The sequence below is a fragment of the Adelges cooleyi genome, unplaced genomic scaffold (genome assembly GCF_023614345.1).
Source record: "Adelges cooleyi isolate 19-005CV unplaced genomic scaffold, UGA_ACOO_1.1 ACOO_flye_CR_arks_rails_tigmint_CR_PRNA_30, whole genome shotgun sequence".
Taxonomy (NCBI): domain Eukaryota; kingdom Metazoa; phylum Arthropoda; class Insecta; order Hemiptera; family Adelgidae; genus Adelges; species Adelges cooleyi.
The window spans coordinates 4,176,474-4,204,141 of record NW_026095971.1 but is presented as its reverse complement, the minus strand read 5'-3'; the positions used below and the strand labels follow the sequence as shown (position 1 = coordinate 4,204,141).

The 27,668-nt window shown below is 31.4% G+C and overlaps 2 protein-coding genes across 4 annotated transcripts in view; one reads left to right on the top strand and one right to left on the bottom strand.

The window, feature by feature from the left end:
* LOC126838274 (putative uncharacterized protein DDB_G0267716) overlaps nucleotides 1-27,668 on the top strand; it is a 67,860-nt gene that overhangs the window by 18,741 nt on the left and 21,451 nt on the right. The window contains exons 1-3 of one of the 3 annotated variants that reach the window (XM_050572575.1): nucleotides 17,317-17,473; nucleotides 17,563-17,613; nucleotides 20,524-20,631. In XM_050572575.1, the coding sequence (XP_050428532.1) occupies nucleotides 17,353-17,473; nucleotides 17,563-17,613; nucleotides 20,524-20,631 (280 nt within the window). In that variant the 5' untranslated portion in view covers nucleotides 17,317-17,352. The other 2 variants (XM_050572576.1, XM_050572577.1) reach the window with 2 other exon arrangements.
* On the bottom strand, nucleotides 10,898-17,103 carry LOC126838273 (glutaryl-CoA dehydrogenase, mitochondrial). Its single transcript, XM_050572574.1, has 4 exons — nucleotides 16,926-17,103; nucleotides 12,626-12,972; nucleotides 12,118-12,557; nucleotides 10,898-11,522 (listed from the first exon to the last, which is right to left on the bottom strand). Exons 1-4 carry the CDS (start codon nucleotides 16,929-16,931, stop codon nucleotides 11,068-11,070), a joined length of 1,248 nt encoding a protein of 415 aa, XP_050428531.1. The 5' UTR covers nucleotides 16,932-17,103; the 3' UTR covers nucleotides 10,898-11,067.

Here is a 27,668-nt window from a genome sequence, read left to right as displayed (position 1 = left end):
ATGTTGTATTTAAATAAGTACACATTATGATTATAGCTAAATACTAATGAAAATGGTAATTACTAATTATTAATATTACTTAAGAGGACTTTACACACCCGTAATATATCCTCGAAAAATGGTTTTGCGAGGGCGGTATTTACAGTTACCGTATAAAAGTTTTACAGTGGATAGAGAAGAACTTTATCTATTACAGCATTAATAACTTAAACGAATTATTACGACAATAGGGCTAAGTTATCATTAAGCATCAGAAGCTCCCTAAGATTTCCTCCTCAAGCTACTTGAGATACTGTCACAGCATAGATAGAAGAGTCACTTTCAATGTAAACAAAAAATTGACGACAATATTGTATAGACCTACTTAGCATTATGTGTTATACCTATATACCCAACCAAAAATAATAATATATAGTAACAACATTATAGTGGTGTAGCCTTAAGAATATGGCCGCCGCGTTTTTGTGTTATAAGTTATAACTATCTTCCCCGTATTAATTTCTATCAGTGTCCGGGGTCTGATAATGCTATAAGTGTTTTACAACTAAGAAACTCATCAAGGAATTCATTAATTATTCATCAAATAATTAAGGAGTATAAACAAGGAGGACTAGTAATTTTTATATTGGAGTCGTCTACAAACGGTTTCCAATAAGTAAAATAAAATACTCAAGCTTTTTTTTTTAGGAATCATTGATTTCCTTTTTAAGCGATTAGTTTGGCATGGTCAAACAATTTTTCCAATTTTTTTCTCTCCGTGAATGTTATATTTTTATGTTAAAAACGGTGGTGAAGTCAGTTAACTTACTTACCTTTAAAGTTATTTACTAAACAGTAATTTACTTAATTTATTTCGTAAATATAATTTTTTTTATTTTCAAAAGAATTGTTATAATATTATACCTAATTTTAATTTACGAGTATAAACTTAATTTTCGTACACTTTTCTAATGCTATGATGATGACTTATGAAGAAGTTGGGAGGGGGTAAAAACAACATTTCTTTTGTAAAATCGAGATCACATTGTATAACAACAATATGAAAAAAAGATGCAATTTCTTATTAAACCCTATGAGATATTAAGGGCCCATGATAAAAGAATCGCTGTATAGTATAAACATCTCAAGAAATTAGAGTATTACCTTTTCTTCTATTGAAACCTTTTTGCATGGACCTAGCGTGAAGTAAACAATTACAACAACCCTATTATACGCCTATATGCAATATGTAAGTGTACGCAAAATCGTCGGATTGGAAACACACGCATTGCGGTTAAAAGCCGGCCGACCGAATGAGATAGTACAATAATGTCTTTAGGATATTTTTTAATTATCCGAACCGCGAAGTGGCACACGTGTTAGGGGGGAAAGTTGGAAAATTCGGACGGCGTATTTAAATAATATAATAATTATTATTAGTGTTCAAAGCTTAGGTTCGCGGCGACAGAGATTGCCGGCAAATTGCGGTCGGATCGCAACGGTGTAAATTTAATTTTCAGGTGCCGCTTCTCTGTACTTCTCATGGTGCGGAGGATAAGGCAAAAGGCTAGAGGGTTTTAATTTAAACGGAATGCCGTTTGCTCGCGCCACGTTCCAAGATGTTCATCGGGCGATGGTCGGCCGGGACATTCCATACGAGCCGCGATGATCACTGTGAAAACGGCTGGGAAAAAAACCGCCGAGCACGGCTTCCGAGGCCCCTTTGCCCTTATTTTCGCATCATAAATAAAATTAAATAAAAACCATTCGGTAGACGGATGAATTTTCATTCGCTCGTCTGCCGCCACCATAAATTATATACCATTTTAATTAGGCAACCCGCAACAACGGCCGTGGCGTGCACTTGTGTGCAGTATAATGTTGTGGAAAATTTCGAAAAATCCATTCACCGCCATTATACGTGGTACTCGCGGATTTCCGTACTTAAATTAAACCCCGTCGGACGCCATCACGTCCACTGCGCGGACAATAGGTCTCCGATTTATTTTTAAAGCCAAATTCGCCGTGTGAATACTTATAAGCCTACACTGAAATGTTGAAATTAAACAAAAGTATTTAGTTTTTAGCTTGGATGAGAAATTGTGAGGGTATTGTTTTTATCATGAAACTTTAACTGGTCCAGGCTTACGAAAAAAACCCGTTAGGTCTCACTTGTAAGTCACTCATATTTGCACATGAAATATAAGTAAATCTGCCAAATGACTAAACGATGACAAGTGGTTTCAAACATCACTAACATAGTGACTTATAAGTGAAAATAGATACATCATATTTTTATAAAAAAATTATTTAATATATCTTTTACAATGATTTGTCTTTATTTTGTTTTTGTGTGTGTGTGTCTATTGACCCTCTATAGCTTTTTACACACCAGACCCGATTTTCTTATGTAACAGCGCCAAATCGTACCCGATAGGACTTAAAAATACCAAAAAAATTAAATAATATTACTCTCTCTCCTTTAAAATCGAAATAAAACCATTAAAATGTATACCATTTTATTTAAAACTTAAAGCATACTATAACTTTTCAAAAATAATAAGGTTTACCGCAGGAGAGGTAGAAACTTCTCCTTATTTCGATTTTTTTAGTATAATTAGAAGACTTGAACTCCAAAAATTAGACTGAAGGTAACTAGTTCTAGTGGGACCCTATAACAAATACAGTGGAAATATATGTATATTATACACAGTTTTCAAAAATCTGATGTCAAACTTATTGAGATTTTTGTTAATATTTAATTATTATGTTGTAAGTCAATAGGGTGACTAAGGGAGTAAGGCAAGAATGTTTCGAAATTATTTTTGTTGGTTTCTTACGATAATATTACAAATGTTACAATTGATAATTTAAAATGTTTAGTAGGTAGATTATTTTTAACTTAAAATTTAATAAAATTATACATATATATGATACCATGTTATAACAAAAGTCAACAAAACTGTTATCATGCTACTATAATAATTTTTACCATTTACAGTTTTGCATCGGAGCGTTCATTTAAAAGTGATTTTTTATCATGATACCGTTTTATATTATCTAACCCTAGTATAATATTTACCAATTATAACGTTTAACTCATTTTATGTTGGCTGTACCTTAACAATAGGCGTTAAATAACACGTCATCAGTTTTAAAGGGTTTCACGGTGTCACGTTTTAGTCATTCGGCTGTGAAAACATCCATTTTGGTATATTCGTCTCTAGTCGGCTTCAAATACTGTTGTAGGCGCTGAGAATGACGTATTGACATGTCAGCCTCTCAAAAAAAAAAAAAAATCCGTTTTGTAACAAACGATGTTGGTCGATTTTCCACGAGATTGTTTTAGACAAGACACTTGACTTTGACGACCAACCCGGTTTTGAACTCCCCACGTTTTTTCGCTTTTATAAATTAGCGTTTGCATAATAATTAATAACTTGACAGTCGATTATTATTTTGGAAAATTCAATTACCCGTCCGGATATTCTTTTTAAATTCACACCAAAAATTTACTCACTCGACATAAAAATAAAAATTCCATTGGGGATCAAGTTTTTGTGATGACTGGTGCATTTTATCTAACAGTATTTATCACACTGGTAGATTCCAATTAATAGAATCTCACTCTCAGGCTAATCACTTTGTTGAACTGTGGTGAAAAAAACTGTGTTGAACAAAATTACACAATTTCATCACTCTTTTTTCGAACGATTATCATAATATTCAAAAGTAATGTGCCAAAGACTGTGTTATAACAGCCAACAGAGCCATTGAAGCAGATATATATTTTATAATAAAAAATACATTTTAGCTAGTGGTTATCATATCATAAAGTCAATTCGCCAATTGGTTTTCACTAACAAATAACACTCGGTAGGTGTTTACAATTATTATTCGATATGCTGTAACCTGTCACGGATATTGAAGTTAATTTACAAATACAAATTCAAGTATTAACCTATAGTTTCAGTATTGTTAAACTATTTATAAATATTATGCATTACTAATATTATGTATAGCTAATGTAAAACTAAAGTTTCAATTATATTATAGATTCTATAATAAATATTATAATGTCGATTGAACCATACTCGATTCTGTTTGGTATCTAATAGTGCCAACTCAGTTGTATACATTTTAGTCAAACCTATGCTTGTTTTGACTATAGCGCATTTGAAAAATATCATAAATGTTGAGTTCTATTCGGCTGTTCTCTTCGTTCTTTTTTATTATTTTGTATTTGGGTAAAATTTATACGCTCGCCATTATTAATCTTGCTTCCGACGCGAACGTTTTTTCCCTAGGACAATGATTTCCGTACGAGTATTTAAATAAAAGCCGCTACTTTCTATTATGTACACTCTTCAGGCCGTGAAAAACATTCAAAGGGAGCCGACTGCGATCTCTTCGAAGTATAAATCGAATAATCCAAATCTTGCCACAGCCGCTGACCAGATTGGTCGGTCGGTTTTCTGCCCAAATTGCTCATATCTTCCATATTGAATTATTTATAAACAGCCGGTCCTCGTTGACGGCAATCGGGCAGATCCGTCAATGTTTAATGTGACAACTGCCGGCAAAGTGGTCGACGGTCAAGGTACATTTCTTGGGACTTTGCACAAGCTGTCTTATCCGCATGTCATTTTAATGTTCGAGTTGGTGTCCGCGCGATAATCGGATGTACGACAAACCCTTATTTCGCGGGGTTAAACCCTTTGTCCTTTGCGATAATTGCTATAGTCCCTCCGCGGGATTAAAAACCTCTTCGTGCTTGACCCAAAACCTACTTGGAGTTTCTCATGGTCCCAACGAAAACACAATTCACACAAACGGATTAAACACAATTTATTTATCAATCAATTTATATGTATGTATTTGTTTTGGGAAATTTTCGTTTTTCGGACTCAATAGGTGTATACTGTTTTTTTGTCTTTTTTCTTAGTACTTCGCCGTTTCTATCGGAGCTGCGTTCCCTTTGGTATAAGAACCACCTTCTCGTTTAGCTCTTTTATATTGTTATTTACCTTGAGCAGTCCTGACCATGTCTTTTATAGTACCGTTTAAATATTTTAAACGCGTTCAGAGCACACGATTGAAAAACGCTAACACCGACTTGGCTAGTGTATTTGTAAAGATCCTGAAGTGTGTCCATTCAACAATAGGGCCTGTATGGTAAATCGACAAAAAAGAGCCAAAAGAGCAGTATTACCCGAGAAAGTCTTTGAAAACTGCTTACACGCAAAACAACAACGCACATATAAGATCAAATAGGGTGTTTTTTTTTTTATTAAAGAAACCACTAAACGCTTTATACTGTACAACGAAATTCTTATTGAAGTTCAAATAGTTTATATTTTTTATTTTCGTTTCAGTCATGAAGATGAGCAAAGTGGGAAACCAAACTAACTCTCAAGATCCTCAGGCCGTGAACTCGCGGGTTTTCGTGGGAAACCTTAACACGTTTCAATGCAGCAAAACGGACGTAGAAAGGATGTTTCAAAGATACGGTCGCCTAGTGGGTAAGTAATAACTTCATACATTCCTCTATTTATGTTTAGGTTGCAATATAATTAACATTTCACTGAACCTTTATTAAGTATAACATAAACAATACGCTTCTTTGATGACACCGACCGATCGAAATTGAGTTTTGAAAAACGTATTCATTAGGTTAAACAACATGCGCAGTTTCGGATAACTTTGTTATAGTGGTTGTTAATTAGTTATTTTATACTTCAATCAAATTAATAAACTCCGTAGTTATAGTATAAGAGTATTCATTATAAGTCAACCTTCAAAGGATTCGATTAGATGTTATAACCTTTAAGGTACCTTAAAGTGTTGGTATATAATGGAAATATTTTTACTGTCTGGCCTAAAGCAATCGATTTACCAACATTTTGTAAATTATCAATATTATGTTATTATACTGTAGAAATTCTTCTTACAATTTATATATGTGATGCGAAAATCATAAAGAGACATCTTGTCGGAATTTTGCAAAATTAAGTTAGTACCATTTTCAGAAACTTGATCGATTTTGAGAACAATTTGAGACCTGGTACATCTTTTAAGCTAGAAAAATGAACAAGTTACTGCACTTTAAAGTTTGCGACTTTTTAATCGCCTGACAAGAGGTCCCTTTCACTTTTTGCATCACATATGTTTTTATGTTTTGTAGCAGTACAATAATCGCATTTACAGTAACTACTGTATCGATGATAATTTTAAAAATGTTTGTATGAACTATGAAGTGAACAGTTGTTATGGTTATTATAAAAAATATAATATTGCACCTTTATATCTTCTCTTACTTACCAAAAAATGATGTCAAAGAAAATTAAACTACTAAACGATATTGTGTTCGTCACGTTTTTGTATCTTAAGCAATGTTAGTTTTTAATGAATTTAACCTGTTAAATTAAATTTCATTAAGAACGATCACTAATAAGTTATCGTTTTAATGAAAACAAAATCTTTGTTTAAATTAATTTAATTTAGTTGACCAAAAGAAATTAAAGTTTACTTATCAATACAAGGGAATTTCTATTATTCTGCATGTTTACATAATTACCTCTCCGTTTTTAAATCTAATAAAAAGATTAGTTATGTTCACTTTTAGGAGCCGTATAATATTCCATATAAGGTACTATGTCCCAAGATAGTCGCGTATAAACGTCGTATTACAGTATTGAGTTACAAAAGGGTATCCCCATACAAAACCCAACGCCCTTTAGCAAAAATGTCATTTCATTAGCGTTTCATTCTATTAGTAAAAGGGTGTTTTCAAAAATAATAAAATATAAGTAGCCCTAGCAGTGTCATACATACTAAATATAACTTGGTTTACGGCCTCATTTTTGAGTACCATTTTACTAAAATTGAATATATTGTAAATGTAATATATTATTTAAATATTGTGTGTGATAACTATAGTCATGGTTTAAATTAAATATCGCTTATACATATCTAAGTAGTTGAATATGTATTGTCAGCTGTCGATGCGGAGCTGACAAAGAATTTTTTTTTTACAATGAGGGGTTCTTATTTTTGTGCCTGGACCTAAGATAACTTTTAAACCACTATATTGATTTATTTATGAAGCAAGTCTATGGACCAGAAATCGTACCCGAATGCCAAAGATGAATTAAATTTAACCCTTGCTCTTTAAAATCGAGAAAAAACACCCTAAAAATATACCAATGAGCAGTTAGAAAAAGTAATCGAAATATTTCCGAACTTGTTTGGGGTATTCTTTATACATAATAATATTGATGCACAATGAAGAAAATCAAGAAAATACTATTAATTATTTTCCTTTGCTCTTTTTAGAAGTAGTTTTTAAACTCGAAGTCTGAAATCAAGACCTAAAAAATACCTAAAGGCTAAATACCATTGTTGTTCAATAATTGTATTGAAATATGCATTAGAGTGAAAATGACGAGCATTTCAAATAATAACGCTTACCCTCGGTGAAGCGTAAAGTCCGATGACCTTTACAACCCATACAGCAACCTTTCGAGTATATTTTGTTTTGAATATACGTATTATGCGATTTTTTTTTTTTTTATTATTAAGTGTTCATCATTTTGGGATCGCCAAATGAACGACGCGCACTATATACATTGCAGTCTGGGAATTTCCTGTAAATAATACAAACATTTAATAACGCGTTTAAGTATGCGTTGCCGGCAACCGGGGGGTGGAGGGACGGATAAATCCGTTTTTAATATCGGAACAATAATTTACAACAGTGCAATAGCTCTTTGACGACAAGTATGGGCGGCCCTGAGTGTCGGCAGTAGCAGTAGTAGTACGGCGCGGGTAAAACAATGAATGGCGTTAAATTAAAACTATACACTGGACGGCAATAGCGCGTTCTGATGATGGCCAGCGGGCAGCGGACAATGGTAAAACGCCGATAAACGTTCTGCCGACAACAAACTATTGTACGCATAAATAGCGGCACACAAGATAATGTTCCCCCCAAAGCACACATATCGCTTGCCGCCCTCTAGTGCGTGTCGTCTCCATCCATCCCCAGTCCCATCAGCACACTCGATTTATCGTGTCCGTGTATGATAATAATAATAATAATAATGAAAATCATATAATGTTTATACCTCCTCGACAAACGAGTGCGTCGTCGGTTTAACAGATTTGCTGTTTGTTTTTATTTTGTAAACGGTTGTCGGCGTTTGCCCTCGAAAAGTCATCCAACAAAAGAGGTATAACAATAATTACAAAACGACACGAGAGTAAAAATTGATTCATTTAACCGTATGGTAAATTGGAATAAAACCATTTTAAACAACTTTTTCGTTATTATATGTGCACATTAATATTCCGCAAATACAGTTCAGTTTTTTTCAAAGTTTCTCCAAACTTTTAATTTCCTCGTTTACGATAAAATCAAAACGCACAAGAGTGGAGACCTGTCTTATTTTCATAAAAGATGTTTACACAAAACCGAATAGTACAAACTCAAAGAAATATACATTTACTAGATTCCAACTTGAACGGTTTTTAAAAACTTGTGACAGGTGGTTAATAAAAGTTCGGCATTTTTCATTTCATTATTGTCGTTCCAAAGTAGTTTTAAACACGCTAAAGCTAAGAAAGGTTATCTTGCACACTGAAAAAAAGAACTCGGGCACGCGATGACATAAAAAAGCATAGTTGAGCTTCGATGTCAAATATTTTGTAATCAAAAATTTTTAAACAACAAATAAAGAATAATAAGGTAAGTATAATATTCGAAGAATAGCTCAGATTTTTGAGAAAATTTAATTGTTGCTATATTTATATCTAACGCATATTAATCTAACTGAAGTTGGAAAAACTAAGTCGACCGATTATGTATATAACTAGGGTTTATGTTAATATGTTACATTATGTGTATGATTTTCCTATAGGTAAGAATAATCAATTCAACGCGAAACAAAAATAACCTTATAGGTACTAGTGGAGGGAGCCTAAGGGTCTTATTAAAATTCATTTTAGAATAAAATCGTAGATATGTATCTGTATTAAAAATATTTGAAAGAAAAAAAAATTAAAAAGTTAAAACTGAATAAGAAAATATAATATTAAGTCAATTTCTTCGTTTTTAAATACATTTACCGTACTATATTTCTATTTAACCCGTTTTTAATATTGGAATTTTCAAGACTTAAAAAATGAAAACCCATTTGTATGTGAATTTCACCACTGAGTTAAATTATATGCCAGAAAAATGTAAATTCCGACGGTGAGCTAAAATTACCTGCAAAAAAATATGTCAACTCAACCAGTTAATTGTGTCAATAATAATATTATGTACTTAAACCATTGTCCATTTAGCATTATCCAGAAGACGAATTCAAATTGTATTAAAAAGGAGACGGTTCAAATTGTCTTCCAAAACATTTTTTTTGTTACTACTTAACGGTTAATACATTTTTTTGCTGTGAAGTTATTTTTATTAACATTTTAAATATACATGATTTACTTTCGGTAATGTTTATATGAAGTCTTAACAAACTGCTTTTAATTTCTTTGTTTTTAAAGAAAGGGAAAATTCTATTGAACTATAGATGGCGTGATTTTAATATTAAATTTCTAAATTTCTTGGGTTCGTTAATTTAATTTAATGTAAAACCAAAAAAAGTGAATGTTCGAATGTGTATTACTAAATGATTAAAATTGGTTTAAATGGTAACTCGTAGGAGTTTGTAGTTTTATTTAAGGCGGCACTACATACGGGCTACGGCCAATATGAATTCGAAATAAATAATGCTTCTTTCGATTTATAGGTGACAAGTAAATAGTCGGTAAATTTCGTGACATATTTACTCTCAGTTTTATTTTATTTTAATGCGAAAAAATCGGAAACATCTTCTGGGTCTAAAATTACTAATCCAAAACAAATTTTAAGCCAATTACCGACTTCGGCTCTTGTCTTATAGTCTTGTGTTAAACCATATTTTTGAGTTCACCAACTGGGTAAAATTGTATAACTTAATTAATTAATTTAATATTATTGTTATATTTAGAATAGTATGACAATAAAAAAGCTTACATAATAAATACGTACCGGTGGAGTTTACATATATATTTACAGGTACAATTTTGTTGGCGGTGATTTAACATATTTCTTATCTGACCGTAGTCGCTATTACCTGCAATTTGGTGGATTTTACAATCGCCAGTTTTTTTAAGTTTTATCTGGATTTTGAAAATTCCTATCCCTACCTAAAATTTGTTACCACTATTAGGTACTCGAGTTATTTTGTTCAGATCGTCGAGTAAACAAAATAAAATGTGTGTCATTTTTAAAGGTTATTTTTATATCTAATATATTTGATTATGAACTCAAAGTAAACTCTTCGGAGTGTAATGTATTTTTTATTAGCGATTTAAAAATGACGGGGCAAATGCTAGAATAACCGTGTTGCTGTCAAAAGACTAATTTAACAGCATTTCTAAGCGTGGCTAAAACCGTGGCCCCGAAATTCATGTATTCGTTCGTCCGAAATTCCAATAACGCGGACTTCATCGGAGCCGCTCATTTAGAATGTATGGATCGACAAAACTTATTATCTTACACTCGGCGTTGCCCGGCAAAAGGTAGAATAACGAAAACCTGTCTCTCGTGTGTTCTTGTATACTTATTACTTACTTTACGGACACGCCATGGTACCGTAGTTTGGCATCGGGGGAATTATTAATATGACTATCGTGAGTTGTCAGCGACTGTAAAAAATATTACTCTTCCACGCACAAAATTACAGCAGTCACGTATACTCCTAATCCCCTCCCTTTTTCACCCTCAAGCAAGATTATTAGGATTTAAACACGTCATAATATCGTCACGGCACGCGGCCAAACGTAAAAGGATACACGGGGTAAACGCCGCGCCGTGTAAAATGTTAAATTTTCGTATAACATTTATTTTTACATGCACACATAGAATAATATTAAAAATAACAATATGTTAATAGGTAAACAATAACAAAAATGTGGTTTGGAAATAATCGGTATAGTACGATAAAAAACAAATTCGATCATTTTCTTGGTTTACATAATTTGTTGTACTCGGCGCAATCACTTGAACGCTTGTAGTCCCGTGATGGCTCTACCCAAAATGAGCGCGTGAATATCGTGCGTTCCTTCGTAAGTGTTGACCGTTTCCAAGTTGACCAGATGTCTGATCACGTGGTACTCGTCCGATATGCCGTTGCCACCCAACGTGTCCCTGGCCAGCCTAGCGATTTCCAAAGCTTTGCCCGTCGAGTTCCTCTTGATCAACGACACCATCTCCGGGGTGGCCAGACCTTTGTCTTTCAGTCGACCGACTTGCAGACAGGCCGTCAGCCCGATGGATATTTCTGTAAGCATGTCGCATAGCTTTTTTTGTACCAGTTGCGTGCCGGCCAAAGGTTTGCCAAACTGCTTGCGGTCCAAACAATACGATCGGGCAATCGATAGACACGCTTCGGCAGCACCGAGAGCACCCCACGCGATTCCGTATCGGGCGTGGTTTAGACAGCCAAAAGGTCCTATTGATCATAAAGTGATGGGTTAATAAAAGCTAAACTACATTATCCAATATAGAGCCACCGAGACAATACTTTAAAAGCATGATATATTCGCTCGACCACATCAATTTCATAACCACAAAGACGCTTTCTACCATGTGTTAATATGGTCGAAGAATGTTCGTAGCAGAGTTCATAAAAACAAAACCTATCGAATTTTTGGAGTTGAGAAGATATTGGTTTAAAAATAATGAATTTATATATTTTTTGCTGTGTGTATGGACACCCGATATTTGTTTAACCACCGTATCGATTTATTCGTGTAGTAGGTCTACAGATCAGAAATCGTGTATTCGATAGGTACTTCATAAGGCCAAAAATGAAAAAAAATATTACTACTTAAATTCAAGTCTTTAGTCGTGCGTTTTTTTATAGAAGAAACACAAAAAATCAAACTACACGGCTGTGATCAGATTTATTATCTGTAAAATAATTAATATTTGAATTAATTTTTTTTTACTATCTTACACGTAAACCGTCCCCAATTGTTTCATGTTATACAGCATAATACGTAACCATCAAAGAATTCACGTCTAATATAACTATATAATAATACCTGCTAGACCTTCGACTCCGGACAAAAGATTGTTTTCAGGGACGACACAGTTGTCCATGAACACCGAACCGGTACTGGAAGCTCTTAGCGACATTTTCCCGGGTATCGCGGCGGTGGAAAGTCCTGGCATATTTCTTTCCACTATAAACCCTCTAATGCGCTTGTCGTCACATTTGGCCCATATTACAAAGATGTCTGCAACCGGGGCGTTTGTGATCCACGTCTTAGTGCCGTTGAGTACATAAGACTTAGATTCTGGCTTAGACTTTGCTCTGGTCTCCATTGATCCCGGATCACTACCAGCGTTTGGTTCTGTAAGTCCAAAACTTCCCACCAATTCGGCGGTAGCTAAACGCGGGAGATACTGCTCTTTTTGCTCACTCGTACCATACGCATTGATCGCGTGCATAACTAAGGACGATTGAACACTTAAGGCCGATCTATAACGATTGAATGTAAAATTATAATGATACACGTTGGTCATGATATTGTTCAGATGAACACAAACCTGTAAGCGCTATCGACTCGCTCGACTTCTCTAGCAATGAGTCCGTATCCGACCTGAGACACATCGGCACAGCCATAGGCTCCAATAGTGCAACCCAGCGCACCCATGGCAGCCAAATCTTTTAAAACTTCCTTCTCATAAACAGCATTGCGATTCGAATCGAGTACTCGGGGCAATAATGATTTTTGACAGAAATCTCGAAATGCATTTTTTAGTTGCTTCTCTTCCGACGTCAGACTACTGTCCAAGTTCAAAGCATCTTCCCAATCAAAGTTTGGAGTCGAACTGGACGCAAACCTAACTAGAGGAATTTTCATACCACGTCTCGCTAGTAATGCCAAATGGTACTAGAAAAAAAATGATACTACATTAATACCTAACGGTTTGATTTTAAAAAAATGCAGTACAGTGGGGTCAAGACAAAAACGCTTCGGTACGAATCTGAAATACAAATATCGATAAAAGTATTACCGCAATGGCTCTAATGTGCTTAAATTTGTATTTTTAGTACTAGGGTGGATACGATTAGGGTCGACCGTCTGTCTATAATAATTTATTGCCGTTAATATCCATAAATCATAATCAACAATATAATGAAAATATGTTACAGATACCTGTTGATTCACTCACACGTAGCAACTTAAAAATTTACTACTGTTAGTTTAATTTTTCTATTTTTTTTTATTTAATAATAAAAATAGTTTGACTACGGATTTTTGAGAAAATTGTTTATGTTATAGCTGCACTCTAGATCTACCTTCAGTCTAATTTTTAAATCTTAAATCCTAAAACTTTACAAAAAATGTCCACCCCATTTAGAGGAAAGAATAAATTATATTTTTTTGGCTAGTCAACATTTATCGATAGAACTAAATCTAAAGAATATTCCATACAACTTTGGATCTAATTGGACTATTTTAAAAGTTTATAGAGCGCCGTAATCTTAAATTGGAAAAATGTTAATTTTTTGGTTGGTTTTCTCAATTTTGAAAGGGGAAGGGGTGAATAACAAATTTTTGGCCCAACAAAGTAACTTTCAGGTATGATTTCTGATCTGTACAGTTGCTAAACAAATAAATCAGTTTAGAGGTTTAAAAATATCTTGTGTTCAGACACTAAAAAATAAATAAATAAAAATATATAATTGAAGAAACAATACCCTCTCAGCTCCGCATTAAAGCTGAAATACAACGAAATTATTTGATTAATGTATTAGTTTACAAAAGATCGTTTAAAACTTAATAAAGTTAGTTTTCAGTAATTAATACCTACTGTTTACAAATATTACTAATGAAAAGTGATTAGTGGTTACATATATTTATTAATTATTAGTAGTTTAGAAAGAACTACACATGATCGGATTTTATTTGTTTACTACTTTTTTGTTGTTTATAAATTTGCGAACAAATTATAAAATATAATTTCATTCCTCTTAGTAAATCATTAAAATGTTTATTTAAAAAAAATAAAACCTAAACACGAATTTTAACCAAAAAATTGTTTCCAGACAATTTTATTATGAATTTTTTAGATTTGTTTAATTAGTATAACATCTACCCCTTACGTGTTCCGTAAAAGCTATAAATTGTGAATAACATAATATAAATAACATTTGTGCCATTGCAAACAAAATATAATACATTTTATTGATCTTCAAAATAGATAATCTAATATTATTATCTAACTTCTCACGATACTTTTTATACAGAGCAATTAATTAAATTTACTGGGTATTATTTAGATTTCCAAGTAAAAAAAACAAAAACAACAAATCAAATCGATGATGAGCTTTGGCGTAATAGATTAAAAATTTAATACTATAATACAATGGTTAATCTTAGAATACAAAAAAGACATAACATGTTTTTTCAGTTTAAATTTCTGAGTGAAATAACAATTATATCTTGTTTTTTATACAAAAACCGTCAGAAAAGTACATCGCCAAAAATCAAGATGATATATGTCAAAACCAGAACAGTCACTGCACAAACCGCGTTTTGCATATTTAAAATATGTGTCTTAAGCACGCAACAACAACGATTGCACGACTTGTATTTTAAACTAAAAACTCATATTATATAATTGAACATGATCGTCGGTGAGATTTTCATAATTTGTATTACTTGTCAAAGAATTCGATAGCAATTAATTTTAAAATATTAAATGTGCATCCAAAAATGCGTCTAAATTTGCAGTTAGAATATATAACACTATAAAAATGTTTCTAAACAACCTAATTAAAAGAAACAATAGTGGGTTTTTACTCAAAAATATGGGTTTTATTAGGTTTAATAGGATAGAACAAGAATATAATAAGGTCTAAAAATTAGATAGATGGTGGATCTAAAATGGCTATATCATTTATGACTATTTTTAAAAATATGTAGTCAAACTTTTTTTTTATTTATGAAGAACCAAAAAAATGCGGAATTTTAAACATTAACCGTGGTAAAATTCTAGGTTGCTATGTGTGAATAAATCAGCAGTCAACAGGTTATATTGTTAGTTATGATATACGGGTAACAACTAAAACAAATTATCATAGAGAGACATTAATCGTATCTACCTTAATACTTAAAATATAATTTCAAGAATTTTATAACTTTTACAACGTTTTTATCAATATTTGTACTTCTACCATCTTTCACATACAATCTACCAGATTCACATCAAAGCATTAATTGGATGGTGATTAGGTAGGTAATTTATGGTTAAGGGTTTTTATTATTATTTTATTAGGTAGGTACATCACCTTAGGTATGTGCATCATTAATAAAAATTCTAGCAGGCCTGTAATCTCCCCAAACCCAATAAGCTTCACTGTGCTGGATTTTTTATTAGTATGAATTATTAAAATTAACAAATGATCATGTAATTTTAATTTTTAAGTAATTTAAACACTTAGCTAATTAACAAAACACCCTTTAAACTAAATTCATTAAAAAAAAGTCAACATTAAAAAAGTGATACAGTGTATGTATATAATAATTAAACATAAATTTGTAAGAATAATAAGTACTAATGAACTCAATAGTATGTCCGATTGGTTTCATATCAATTTTAAAAACAAATATAATTTTCAATGGTCTTTTATATGTAATCAAAATGACGTGAAGTACTATTATTTGTTTAAATGATTACCTATATGTATAAGTACCAAATCAAGCGCCCTTACTTATGGATAAATATTTAATTGAGTATATTGCCAACATTTCATCGAGTAAGCACAGCTCATGTTTATTAGAGACGATCTAGATATGTTTCATAGTACACGGAAATCGAACCCAATACCTCTAGTCCCAATTTTGACACTTTATACCACTACGCTACAGACATAGAATTTTTATTTCTTTTAAATGATAAATTGCAAAAGCAAAATTTAACAATATTAAAATATATGTATTATATTTAAGGAAACAATAATAAAAAAATTGGGTTGAGACATAGTAGAAGCATAAATTAGTACTATAAGTTTATTCCCATTATTTTATGTCTAGTAATAGATTATTAAGGATAATATTTAGACAGTTGTATTTCACATTAAAGTACCGATTTTAAGTAAAAAAGTGTAGTTGTTATCACTTAAAAATGCATTATATTATTGATTTAACCGATAGAACTATTATTATTAGTGTACTATGAGTATTACATACATATAATATTTTTACCCAACTATAATAATATTATGTTTTCATGCATTTATTGTACAGCAACTTTTTTTTAAGAATAATATGATAATCATTATAAAGGTAAAATATTATACATAATAATATATTGCATATTGTTTCAATCATTAGAAATGTTATAGCTAAAACAAATGATTATTTTTAATACTTTTGAGGCAGTTTTATTTGAATTATTCCTAATACAAACTAATATTTTTCAGTATATTACTAGGTAAATTAATAGTAATTAAGTTATAACATTATAATGTAATTCTTTTAAAATACTTATATTTTTTGTTTACATAATCAGAGAGAAACAACCATTTATAATGACAAACACAGTATTACGGGTAGCCGTACGACACATCACAAAATCAAACATATATTATAATATACATATTAAACTTAAATCAAACAAAGAAACACAAAAGCAGTTGCATATATTATAATCTAAATTTATGAATAGATAATGTATACAACATTTGAGGCGTAAAACAATACTAACTGCTATAAATATAATGCAATATAAGAATCTAAATATCATTACGACGGTAAAGCATAGTGGAACCAATGTTGAACTAAACAAAGTTTAATATTTAAAAACAATAGAAATCATATTATATTATGATTCTTACCTTCATAATTCTGGTAGATTTTCTATAAAAACAATTATTTTTACTAAATATATAATGTTATTTACATACAAATGAAATACATATTAATCCGTCCTGAAGCACTATTTGGTATTTTTAACTAATAAATATTCATTAACAATAATAATAATAATAATAGGTGTTTTTATTATGAAGAACTCGGTTTATTGATAAGTGATAACTGACAGGTCTCCTGCTGTTATTGATAAGATTCGTTTGATTAACACAAATTACGAGCACTGAGATAGATAACAATATATTGTTATCTATCTTAGTGATTACGAATGTACTTAAAACCCGCGCTTTGGGCACCGTATGTAAGTAAGACGTCGATTCTCATTTCTAGGCACCGCGTCAGTTGTAAGTACATAAATACAAGTTGTATTTATGTTCTTTTTTTCTAACATGCATGTTTTTGAACTTGATATACAACCGAAAATATTTGCGACACGTTTTTGTGTCAAGAAATGAGACGCGTCGACCTAGTCTGATGAGTTTAGCGCGACCTGTCCACGGTTCAATCCCCGTCCGTGAGTCTAAACTTTTTGTATTTTTTTCGACCGGTTATTCTAGAGTTATAAATTAAAACTATCTCAATATCTCATATCAATACTTACAGCTTTGAATGGGGATTTCGGAGTCATTGATTACAAAACATTTATTAAGGCAGGTAACTACATCAAGGAAATAACCAAAAACATATCCATTATTCAACGTTTTTTCGTGTAGCGGAGAAAATGATCAATTTTTTTTATGATTTCTTATTAAGTAAAATGAATAACAAATAAGTAATTTTTTTTTTATATATATGGATAGGAATATTACTGTTTTAATGAAAATAATATAATATTAAAATATAATAGTAAATGTGAAATTTAATTTTACTGAGGGCTGTAGGTATCTATCTCAACTGTGTATTTTGTTAAATTTCCAAGCTCCAAGACCTCTGACGCATTCGCGACTGACTCTGCCTGTCTATAAATTCATAATATAACATTTCTCAGCTTTCCAATTTTGTAATATAGGTAGATTAAAATTAAATTTCTTAGTTGATAGTTTCATTGATTTTGTGTAATGGTTAAACATATAGTTTTCAATATTTCACGTGTTCATCGCTTTATTAAAAACTACAGACGAGTTGTATCACTTGTATAACAAAAGAAGATTCATAATTTTACTTAGTAATTGAAATGTTATTCATGTGATTTTTATTTGAAGATATTATATTTTTCATATATTAACAGTATTTAATGCTGTTAATAAAACAATTAATTTTATTTGTCTAATAATTTTGCTTTAGCTTTATTCATTTCTTCAATGTGTTTTTCTATCTTTTGTTTCTGAAAATCAATTTCTTGTTTTAACTTATTTAACTGGTCTCTTTGCTGGAAAAAAATCAATATGCGCTCTTAGTTATTTTCAGAATGTTTTGATTTTGTAAATTAAAAATAACCTCCTTATTGAAATATTCTCCCTCGAGACCGGCCTCACGTTTATCCATGACACCTCCTGTATCGCTGCTTGATCCTCCACCACCACCTTCTGCGCCAGTATCACTTCCCAAATTGCCAAGACCCCTTACACATCGATTGAAACTGTTAAATATATTAATAATTAAATTTAAATTTAAAATTATACACTTTCCAGATAAGAAGATAGACAATATTAAAAAAATAATTATTTGAGAACATTTTAATTGAAACGTTTTAACTCATAATATATTACCTACCTCATTGTGGATGCATTTAAAGAGTACAAAGACTTTACATTTTTACGAACAAATGTATTCATCTTTAGTAGTACTTTAAAACGTAATAGGTAAATGACGAATGTGTATAAATTAGATCATATTTCAAAAACTATTACCAAACGTTAAAAATCAAATGAATGTCCATTAATAATTATTTTAGTTTAGATGAGTAGAAAAAAACTTAAAAATAATTGCTTAAATAAGTATGTTTAGTTAACATTCTAAATTATACTTTTAGTTAGGCCATTTCTGACTGCTGGAATATTATTTACTTGGATTATCAATATTCAATATCATTATTATTCAATTATCAAAACACCAGTGTTGTTATTAGATGATTATAAAACTACTTCTAGGTTTACTTAATTATATTAAATTGCCAAACAACTTTATAGCCTAAACAAAAAAATTAATTTCACGATTCAAATAGAATCAAAATAAACTTTTGAAGTGTTATTATTGTTTTTTTTTAGCACCTATACATATCAATTTTTATTGAAGAAAAACTGAATACATACACCTATGACTGGCAAAAGATTTTAAAGTAAAAGCAAATATAGAACACCATTATATAAACTGTATCGTGCCTGTTGATGACAGCAAAGGAGAGTATAATATATATAAAAACAGCAGTATTATCAAAAGTTCTGGGTTTTTTTTTTTGTCAAAACTGACTTGATATTCTTTAGAAGTCTTTGGTATTATTTTTTACCCCTTGTTTCATGCGTACACATAAACCAATGTTTTGTGTTTTTATAGACCCTATAAGCTCTATGGACTGTTTTCTGCTTGTGTCAGTTCTTTTTCTCTGGACATTATACCTTTTAACAAACCCTTATACTATGTACCTACCTACATATGTTGTAGAATAAATAAATTAATGTAACTTTTTTATTTTGTAACATGAGTTTCGTAAAAATAAACCATTAGCTGCGTTTATATATATTTTACATAAAAATTTGAATACGTCATATTTGGTAGGAATGGGTTAATGTTTTCTTGAAAATCACAAGCATATTATTTATATATAAATACGTTTTTTCAACTGTACCTACCTATAACATCTAACTAAATTTCATAATAAGGACTCATACTCAAGGTTTTATATTCATGACTTCGGTCCATTTTTTTCAATTTATCAAGTATTAAATACATCTATTATCATCTATAAATAATTATTGCAAATATGTTTATACGTTTAATGGTATAGCTTCTAAGTAATATCAGTATAAACTGTTCCCCAATATTTATTATTATTAAGAGGACGCCATACAACCGTAATTTTAGATGTAAAAATTGTAATACTTTGGAAAAATATAGAAAATAATATATTTTAAGCCTCTAATATCCTAGTGTCAGAGCTTTTAATTCCTTTAAAATACTTATTTAATTACTTATTAGAGTTTTAAAAAAATAAATGCGAAAAACGGTGAAAACCGTTGAAAATCGCTATGATAGTAGTATAAAAAAATTAACTCGCAATAACTCCTCATTGCTGTTTCTAGTATAAAAATATACAAGTATACAACTACACTAGTTTTATTGTTAAATTTAGATTTACAAATATTCCTTTATCCACCTCCTATAAACATTTAAGTAAAGGATATGACATCCTTTAAGCGAATAACGTAATCATCATTAAAATATATACCAAGTTCGGTGTATGTTTATTATGATTTTGCACTACAAAGTATAGCTACAAAGAACAGCTACCCGCTACGTACAGTTTAGCGATCCAAAAATGATTAAACGTTTAAATATATCAAAGGTTTAAGTCAAGCGATTTTATTATAACATCATTAACGAATTTCTCGGTAAAATATGTCACAGGTATATCGATGCACAAAGGATTCGCATTTGTTCAGTTCACTAATCCCTTTGATGCTCGGAGTGCATGTGTTGGCGAAGACGCTCGTACAGTTTTGGGACAGACTCTTGGTAAGTTTTTACTTTAGATGTATACACGCACTTAAGTATTAGTATGAGTATTAGCATGCTTAACGTTTATTTGTTTGTATTATTATTATTTTTATTTCGCTTAATATTTGCATAGTGAACAATAAACATATAAGTAATAGTTATTATTTATTCAATGTTAAAGGTCAAGATGCCGAGGTAAATGAATAATGATAATAAAATAATTCTATAATTATTTCACTGTTAATCTGCTTTTAACAATAAACAGTGATTCACCAACTATAAACCAGTAAATATAATATTCAAATACAATAATTATTTGTTTTTATACATTTTTCGAGACAAAGTGATAAGTATTAATATTCCAATAATTTTAAGTTCAAACTTCAAACTGATTATATTATTATAAAACAGTATTTTTCAAGTAGTAATGCAAATATTCAATTCCTTTATTTCAACAATCATGGTTTAATTAAAATTTTTAGTGCTCATTGATCAGTTTTTAATTATTATTACTCGAAATTTAATAAGATTTGGCAATAAATGCAAATTATATTATTATATCTTAATTAGCGCTTCCTATGTTGGCCCACATTCAATAGACCAACTATTTTTTTTTATAAAATATAATATTAAAATTATTCTATAAATAGATACATAATTTGTAAATAAGAATTTGCTGATATCTTATTATTTCAATGGGTTGACACTAATTATTGACATATTATAATAATATAACTGCTTAATTTTAACGCTTAGATAATTCTAGAGAAGCCAAAAAAAAACCAATACCGGGTTAACATATTTTATTTTATTTTGAATCAATATTCAGTGTCGTAGCTAGGTTGTACCTACTAGATCATACTTACTAATGGCAATATATACAACACTTTACCTTGTTTTTGTAACAAAGCCCATAATAATACATTTTATAGGATTTTTTTTGCTAAACCCGAATCTTACATTAGCATTTCTCTAATAAGTTAATTTGATTTTAATCGTCTCTAAAATTATAAACAATTAAAAAAAAAAGATCAAAATTTTCTGATTTTCTTTTATGATAAAAAACTATATAAATTGCAACATTCTTTCTGAACACCAGTTCTAAGTTCTACAAAGAAAATAGGATGAAAACCTTTTTAAAATATTAGAAAATATTATAATTTAAATATTTAAATATTAGAAAAATTATTAAAAATTCCAAAATACGCTGTAAATACCACAAAATTCGATGTTAATTTAATTACTAGAACGCGATTTGAATATAACTAGACCTCCTAGAAAAATGCTGAGATCAGATTTGGATTTAGCGAACAAAATTAATGTAGGCAATTTGAATCTTGTTCCAAAATCGTGTATTACTGCGTAATTTAACAACGCAGGGGTGAGATAATTTTCAATAGGATATAAAATTGACTACACCTTTTTAAAAATAATTAACAATTATATTTAATAATTAATAATTATTTTTAAAAATATTGTGAGGAATATCCAATGTTAAGCATATGAATGCGTAACAATTTTTTTTTTATCTAGTATTTTAAGAAAATGCATAATATTTGTATTGTTTGTTTACTTTTTCTAACTTATGACATTTACTCGAATAATGGAACTGATCAAATTTCACTTGCTATCGGCTGACTTATGAACTTTGAACGTCAATTCTGTACGCTTATTAAATGAAACATGCGAGCGTATGATAATTCAACAGCATCGCTTTTCGAAAACGCCAAACCGTTTTATTATTCATTTGTTCGCACCTTTTTTTTTATTGTTGGATAGGTACGTTTCCCTTATGTGTAGTTTTTCTATTAGCAATCGTGTTGTTGTGTACGATGAGAAGTGCGATCGCGCGAAAAGAACCGACTACGGCATTTCGGTAAACCTGCAATTTCATGCATATTGTATAGAGGCGAATAGCACTGTGTGTAGTACAGACACACTTTGCCGAGGGTGGATATACACGAGCAACGACGGTATAATAAAATCATAATTCTTTTTTTACTGCTTTTCACGCGCTGTTTTTCGACCATCGCCGCCGCCACAGCCACCGCCAGTCAGCATGGCACATCGCCGCACTTGGTCGGTTTTTTTTAAACGTTACCTACTCGGCCGGTGGTGTAAGTGCGTTCTCTGTAAATAACCTTCTCAGCCTTTAGCCACATCGTTGACGGATAAATTGGACGAAATTTAATTTCCATCCACGCGGGAAGCGGCCGTCGAAAAGGGCGATACAAAAGAGAGTTATCATTTCTCCCCCTTCCCCCCCCCCCACATCGTATTAATGCCCGTCTTCCCTGCATAGTTTACGCCAGCCCGAAGGAAGTACGGGGAACGAGAAGGAGCGAAATAAGAAAACCCGGTACGGTGCGGCGTGCGCGCTCGTGAGAATTTAAACAGTTCGGCGTTGTGCATGACAGAAACGATTGAAAGTTTTTAAAGTCGTTGCGACTCCACCCTTTGAATCTACATATATATGTATATGTATTATGTACTTGCTAGAAGACAAAAAAGTGCCCCGGAAGTACGTTGCTCGAAGGTAGTTTTGTTCATTTTGACATCGGGCCAAATTATTTTATGCTACAGTATTTTTATTATCGTTTTTACCGATTTTACTCACGATTTGGATTTGCTTAGTTGAAAAACATGTATATTGCTGCACTCTTGGGATTTCCTTACACGTTCGTCAACGTTACCGCGAACCCTGAACTTTATCGTCATTGACTTATTGCTATTACAATAAGTCCTGCATACTAGTTTTTTTTTTTTACTTTTAAACCTCTTACCCCCGTATATACACAAGTTGATATTGGTCAAACTTAAACGCTTGTTTTAGTATTTTAAAATGGAAACTGTTCTTTTGCATTACCATAAAGCCAGTATACCAGGTTTTCGTTTATCATAATTTAGTTTTTTATATTAGTTTATCAGTTGTGTATGAAAACTCGAAACTCGTTAATTCTTCTTAAGTATTTTTTATACTCATTATTTTATCATCTACAATTGTGTACATGTTCGAACAAGTTAATATAACGTACAATTTTCCCTGAAATTTGATTTAACAGTTTTTTTATAAAAAAAATTTCGACGACTGTTTTCTAAGCAGAGACAATCTGTACAACGCGACGGTATCACTTAGTTTAATGGTCATTTCATGTTTGTGCCAACTGTCGAGTCCTTCAGGCGAAATGTGCACTCAATCTTTCTTTATAAAACCGCACGTGCACTACAATATAACCCACTCACACAAATACATATTTACCAGTCACCAGCATTTTATACTACCCCAATCGTTTCATAATTTTTCCTTTTTTTTATTAAATCATTAATATATCAGCTGCATGTATGATTATACTATTGTATCTCACACAAAAGTTTTAGTGAATATAATTGGATATTTGTCAGTGACAATACTTTTCTATAGGGCATAGACATAAACTTGAGCTGTTAAAGTTTTGCAAAAACAGTCTTGCAGTGATGAGTTTTTGATCTAATTATTTGTGTGTGTGTGGTTCCACGATATTTTTAACCCCCTGATCGAATTCTTTATGTACCAAGTCTACAGATCGGATATCTTATAAAAAAAATGTCATACTCCGACCTCATTAAACATCGACCCCCCTTAGCTGGCTTCTTTTTTTTACGTTTACAGCACTCCACGCTGTTGAATCCTTATGGTAAAAGAGGCGGATAAATACAACAGTGAACAGCTGAACGGGGTCATGTTAATTCTATAGCGGTGGTTTTGTGATGTACATTGTTACGGATTGTGTGCATAATAAATGCGGGCACGGTCACACACGACAACGTTAAATTTTCTAGTTAAGTTTGTGGCGATAAGCAACGTCGACTATGTGTTCACTTGTGTATTTGCGTTACTCGGAAGTTCCTTATCTCTGCACCACCGTTGGGTTTTTGGCTACAAGGTGTTCACATGCACGCGAAGGGTGCAAAAATCTATTCACGACCGTTCAAAGTTTCTACAAGCTGTTTATCACCCATTTTTCTCTGACCCGTTTAGAAGATTTATTATTATTGTTAGATTTATTGTTATTTTTGCATACACCCCATATTACATAAACGGCCTTTAGATTAAAACCCCGTGTTGTTCCGTCTTTATTTTTTTTCAATTCGATTCGCGCATGGTAAACATTTAAAATGTATATAGCCATAGACTAACATAGCACGGAATGTAATATTAGTACAATACATACAATTAATATAGAAAATAGTGTATAGTTTATAAGGAATCATCCCATATACTATACGTTCATAATAATTATTATTTTTATTAAGTAAAGAATATAATATATCGTTAAATATTATAGTTCCCAAAAAGACAATAATTTTGTACTCATTATGGTTAATATGTTTCTCCAAATTTGTTGTTGATTAAAATGTTTAAAAATATTTAAATTCGGTTGTTTTTTTTTAACTATTATATTTTTACTAATTTTGATAGATTACAAACGCTTAACGTTCAACATTGCATATAGTAAAAAATTAGAACTTTTCAATCATAATTCAATTAGAAGGAATTAAGTAAAAATAATTTATTTTTAAATGACGAGTTAAAATTATAATTATTTTTATCGATTTCAATACATCATCGGAAATAATAATTCATTTACTGCGTTAAAGATTTTAAATTTAAATATAAAATGTTCAAATCAATTAATCTACTTTTTTTTAATACTAAACTTAAATTGTTTTCAACGTTTATTTGTTGATATCCTGTAATAAATATAATATATTTATGAGTTTATTACATCTTAGAGAAAAAAATACGCTTATTTTGAGATTGTTTCGCATAAATCAAACAGTAAAATTCTGTTGTAGTGCGGCATTTCATAATTTGTGTACAAGAAAAAATAAATATAAAATAAGTAAACAATATAATTTTTTATTTCACAAAAAATGTAATTAAAACAATTTACCACGTAGTAAACATTTACAGCTACCCATAAAAAAATAATAAGCATCTACTGTATTATAATAGTGTTCTAAGCTACAGTGTTTTAGAATACACCTTTCGTTCGGTTTTTTGTATTTTTATAAACATACAAAATCGGATAAATGTATTTTTGGAACTAATTCATACGTTTAAAAACACCGTGTGAATTTACAGTTGTCAGGTTTGTTTGACTAATGAGCCAGGACACGTTTTGTTAATTACTTAACTTTGGACGAGAGGCTTTTCATTACAACGCTGAACACGGGGGTAGTTAATTAATTAAAGCACGCCCGTATATTCATTATAAATAACGCATTTTATCAGCTACCCATTTGCCACGTATCTACATTGTAAAAAGGAAAGCGCGAGAAAAAAAATGTTTCCGGCAATAGGTTGTTATTAGAGTATAATAACATGCTGTAGGTACCTGTATAGTTACCAAAAAGCAGAGCATTTATCATTATTTTATTCCTTTTGAAGATAATTCTTACATTCGTCCGTATAGCTGTTGTTAGGTTAGGTTATATGATGAGGTTCCTATAGTTTTTTTTAAAAACATTTTAAATGAAATTCATTATTTATAAGCTTTTGAAAATATTTTGATTTATGAATGTGCTTAAAAAAATCCAAAAAAAAAATAATTGTTTAGCCCATTCAAATAAAATTGTATTCGTTATTTTTTTAATTATTAGCCTAAGAAAAATAAAATATTCAAAAAACTCGATTCGACATTTTTTTATTTTTATAATAATTATTCGAATAGAAAAAATATTCGAATAATGCCCAACTCTGCTTATAAGTTATAAGGAAACATGGATGGCGTATATTATTGTAGTTATGGTTATTAAACGCCCTAACAAAAATTGTACATAACCATCACTGAAATTAGTAGCATAATATTTTAATATTATTATACAGGGTGCGGCAAATCAAACAGTGCAGTTTTGAAAGTTTGGTATTTCCCGTGTGTTGGGGATAGTGTGATTCTGATGGTCTCATTTCGTCGGGCAGGTCATGCCGTTATCAGTCATTACCATGGTTTGGTCTGGTGACATCGGGGCTTCGCCGTCCGTACGTTTTTTGAAAATGGTCGTTCTTTCGTCGCAACTCAGCGAGCTTTTCGGCTGCACTTTAACCTCTGAGGGGTGATGTGAGGTGGACCGCGCGCTCACCGGATTTGAGCATTTGTGATTTTTTCTTGTGGGGCTATCCGAAGGAAAAGGTTTTTAAACATCGGCCTCACACCTTGGAAGATCTCAAAGAGCGAATTCGGGAGGAAATTGGCGCTACACCAGTCGAAATGTGTCAAAATGCGGCCGAAAACTTCAGAAATCGCCTTCATCAATGCATCGCTGCTGGCGGCCATCATCTTTCTGGTGTCATTTTTAAAACTTGATACATAAAACGGCATGATGTACTGAAGAAAATTAAATAAATCTAATTTCTATAAGTTGCGTAGTTTTTTCTTTATAGCCTTTCAAAACTGCACTGTCTGTTTCGCCGCACCCTGTACTAAACAGCTGATAACGATTAGCCTGTGGTGAGTTTATAGTTTTATAGGAGAGATGTCCGTTATGTATTATATTGTGACGTGTGAAAGCTATTGAAACCTGCACTTAATAGGTTAAAAGTTAAAGGTTTTATTCCGTCTCCCGCAGTCTCTTTGCTCTGAACTATAAATTCACTGACCTGCAATTTGACGATTTTTATCTGTTTCGGTTCAATGGTTATACCTGATATGATAATCAAATGAAACAATAATATCGATTATTGTGCAAATGAGTGTTTGTTTTTTGTTCACTACTCTTAGGGGCGGGCGCCGTTTAAAAAAAGATGCGCCGCTTGTTTTCTTTTGCAAACTTAAACTCGTGCGCACATATATACTATGCGTATACCTATCGCTGTACTTCGCACGCCACCAGCATATTTGAAGCACACACCCATTGCTCGTTGCCACGCCGCGTACAATAATTACGGTCTGTTACTGACATCCGCTCGTTATTAATGATAAGCCCGGCATTAGGTTAAACAACAACACGAACGGTGCCCACGACTTTGTAACATCTTGTCGGGTTCGTTTTACACGACATAATGCAAGCGTTTG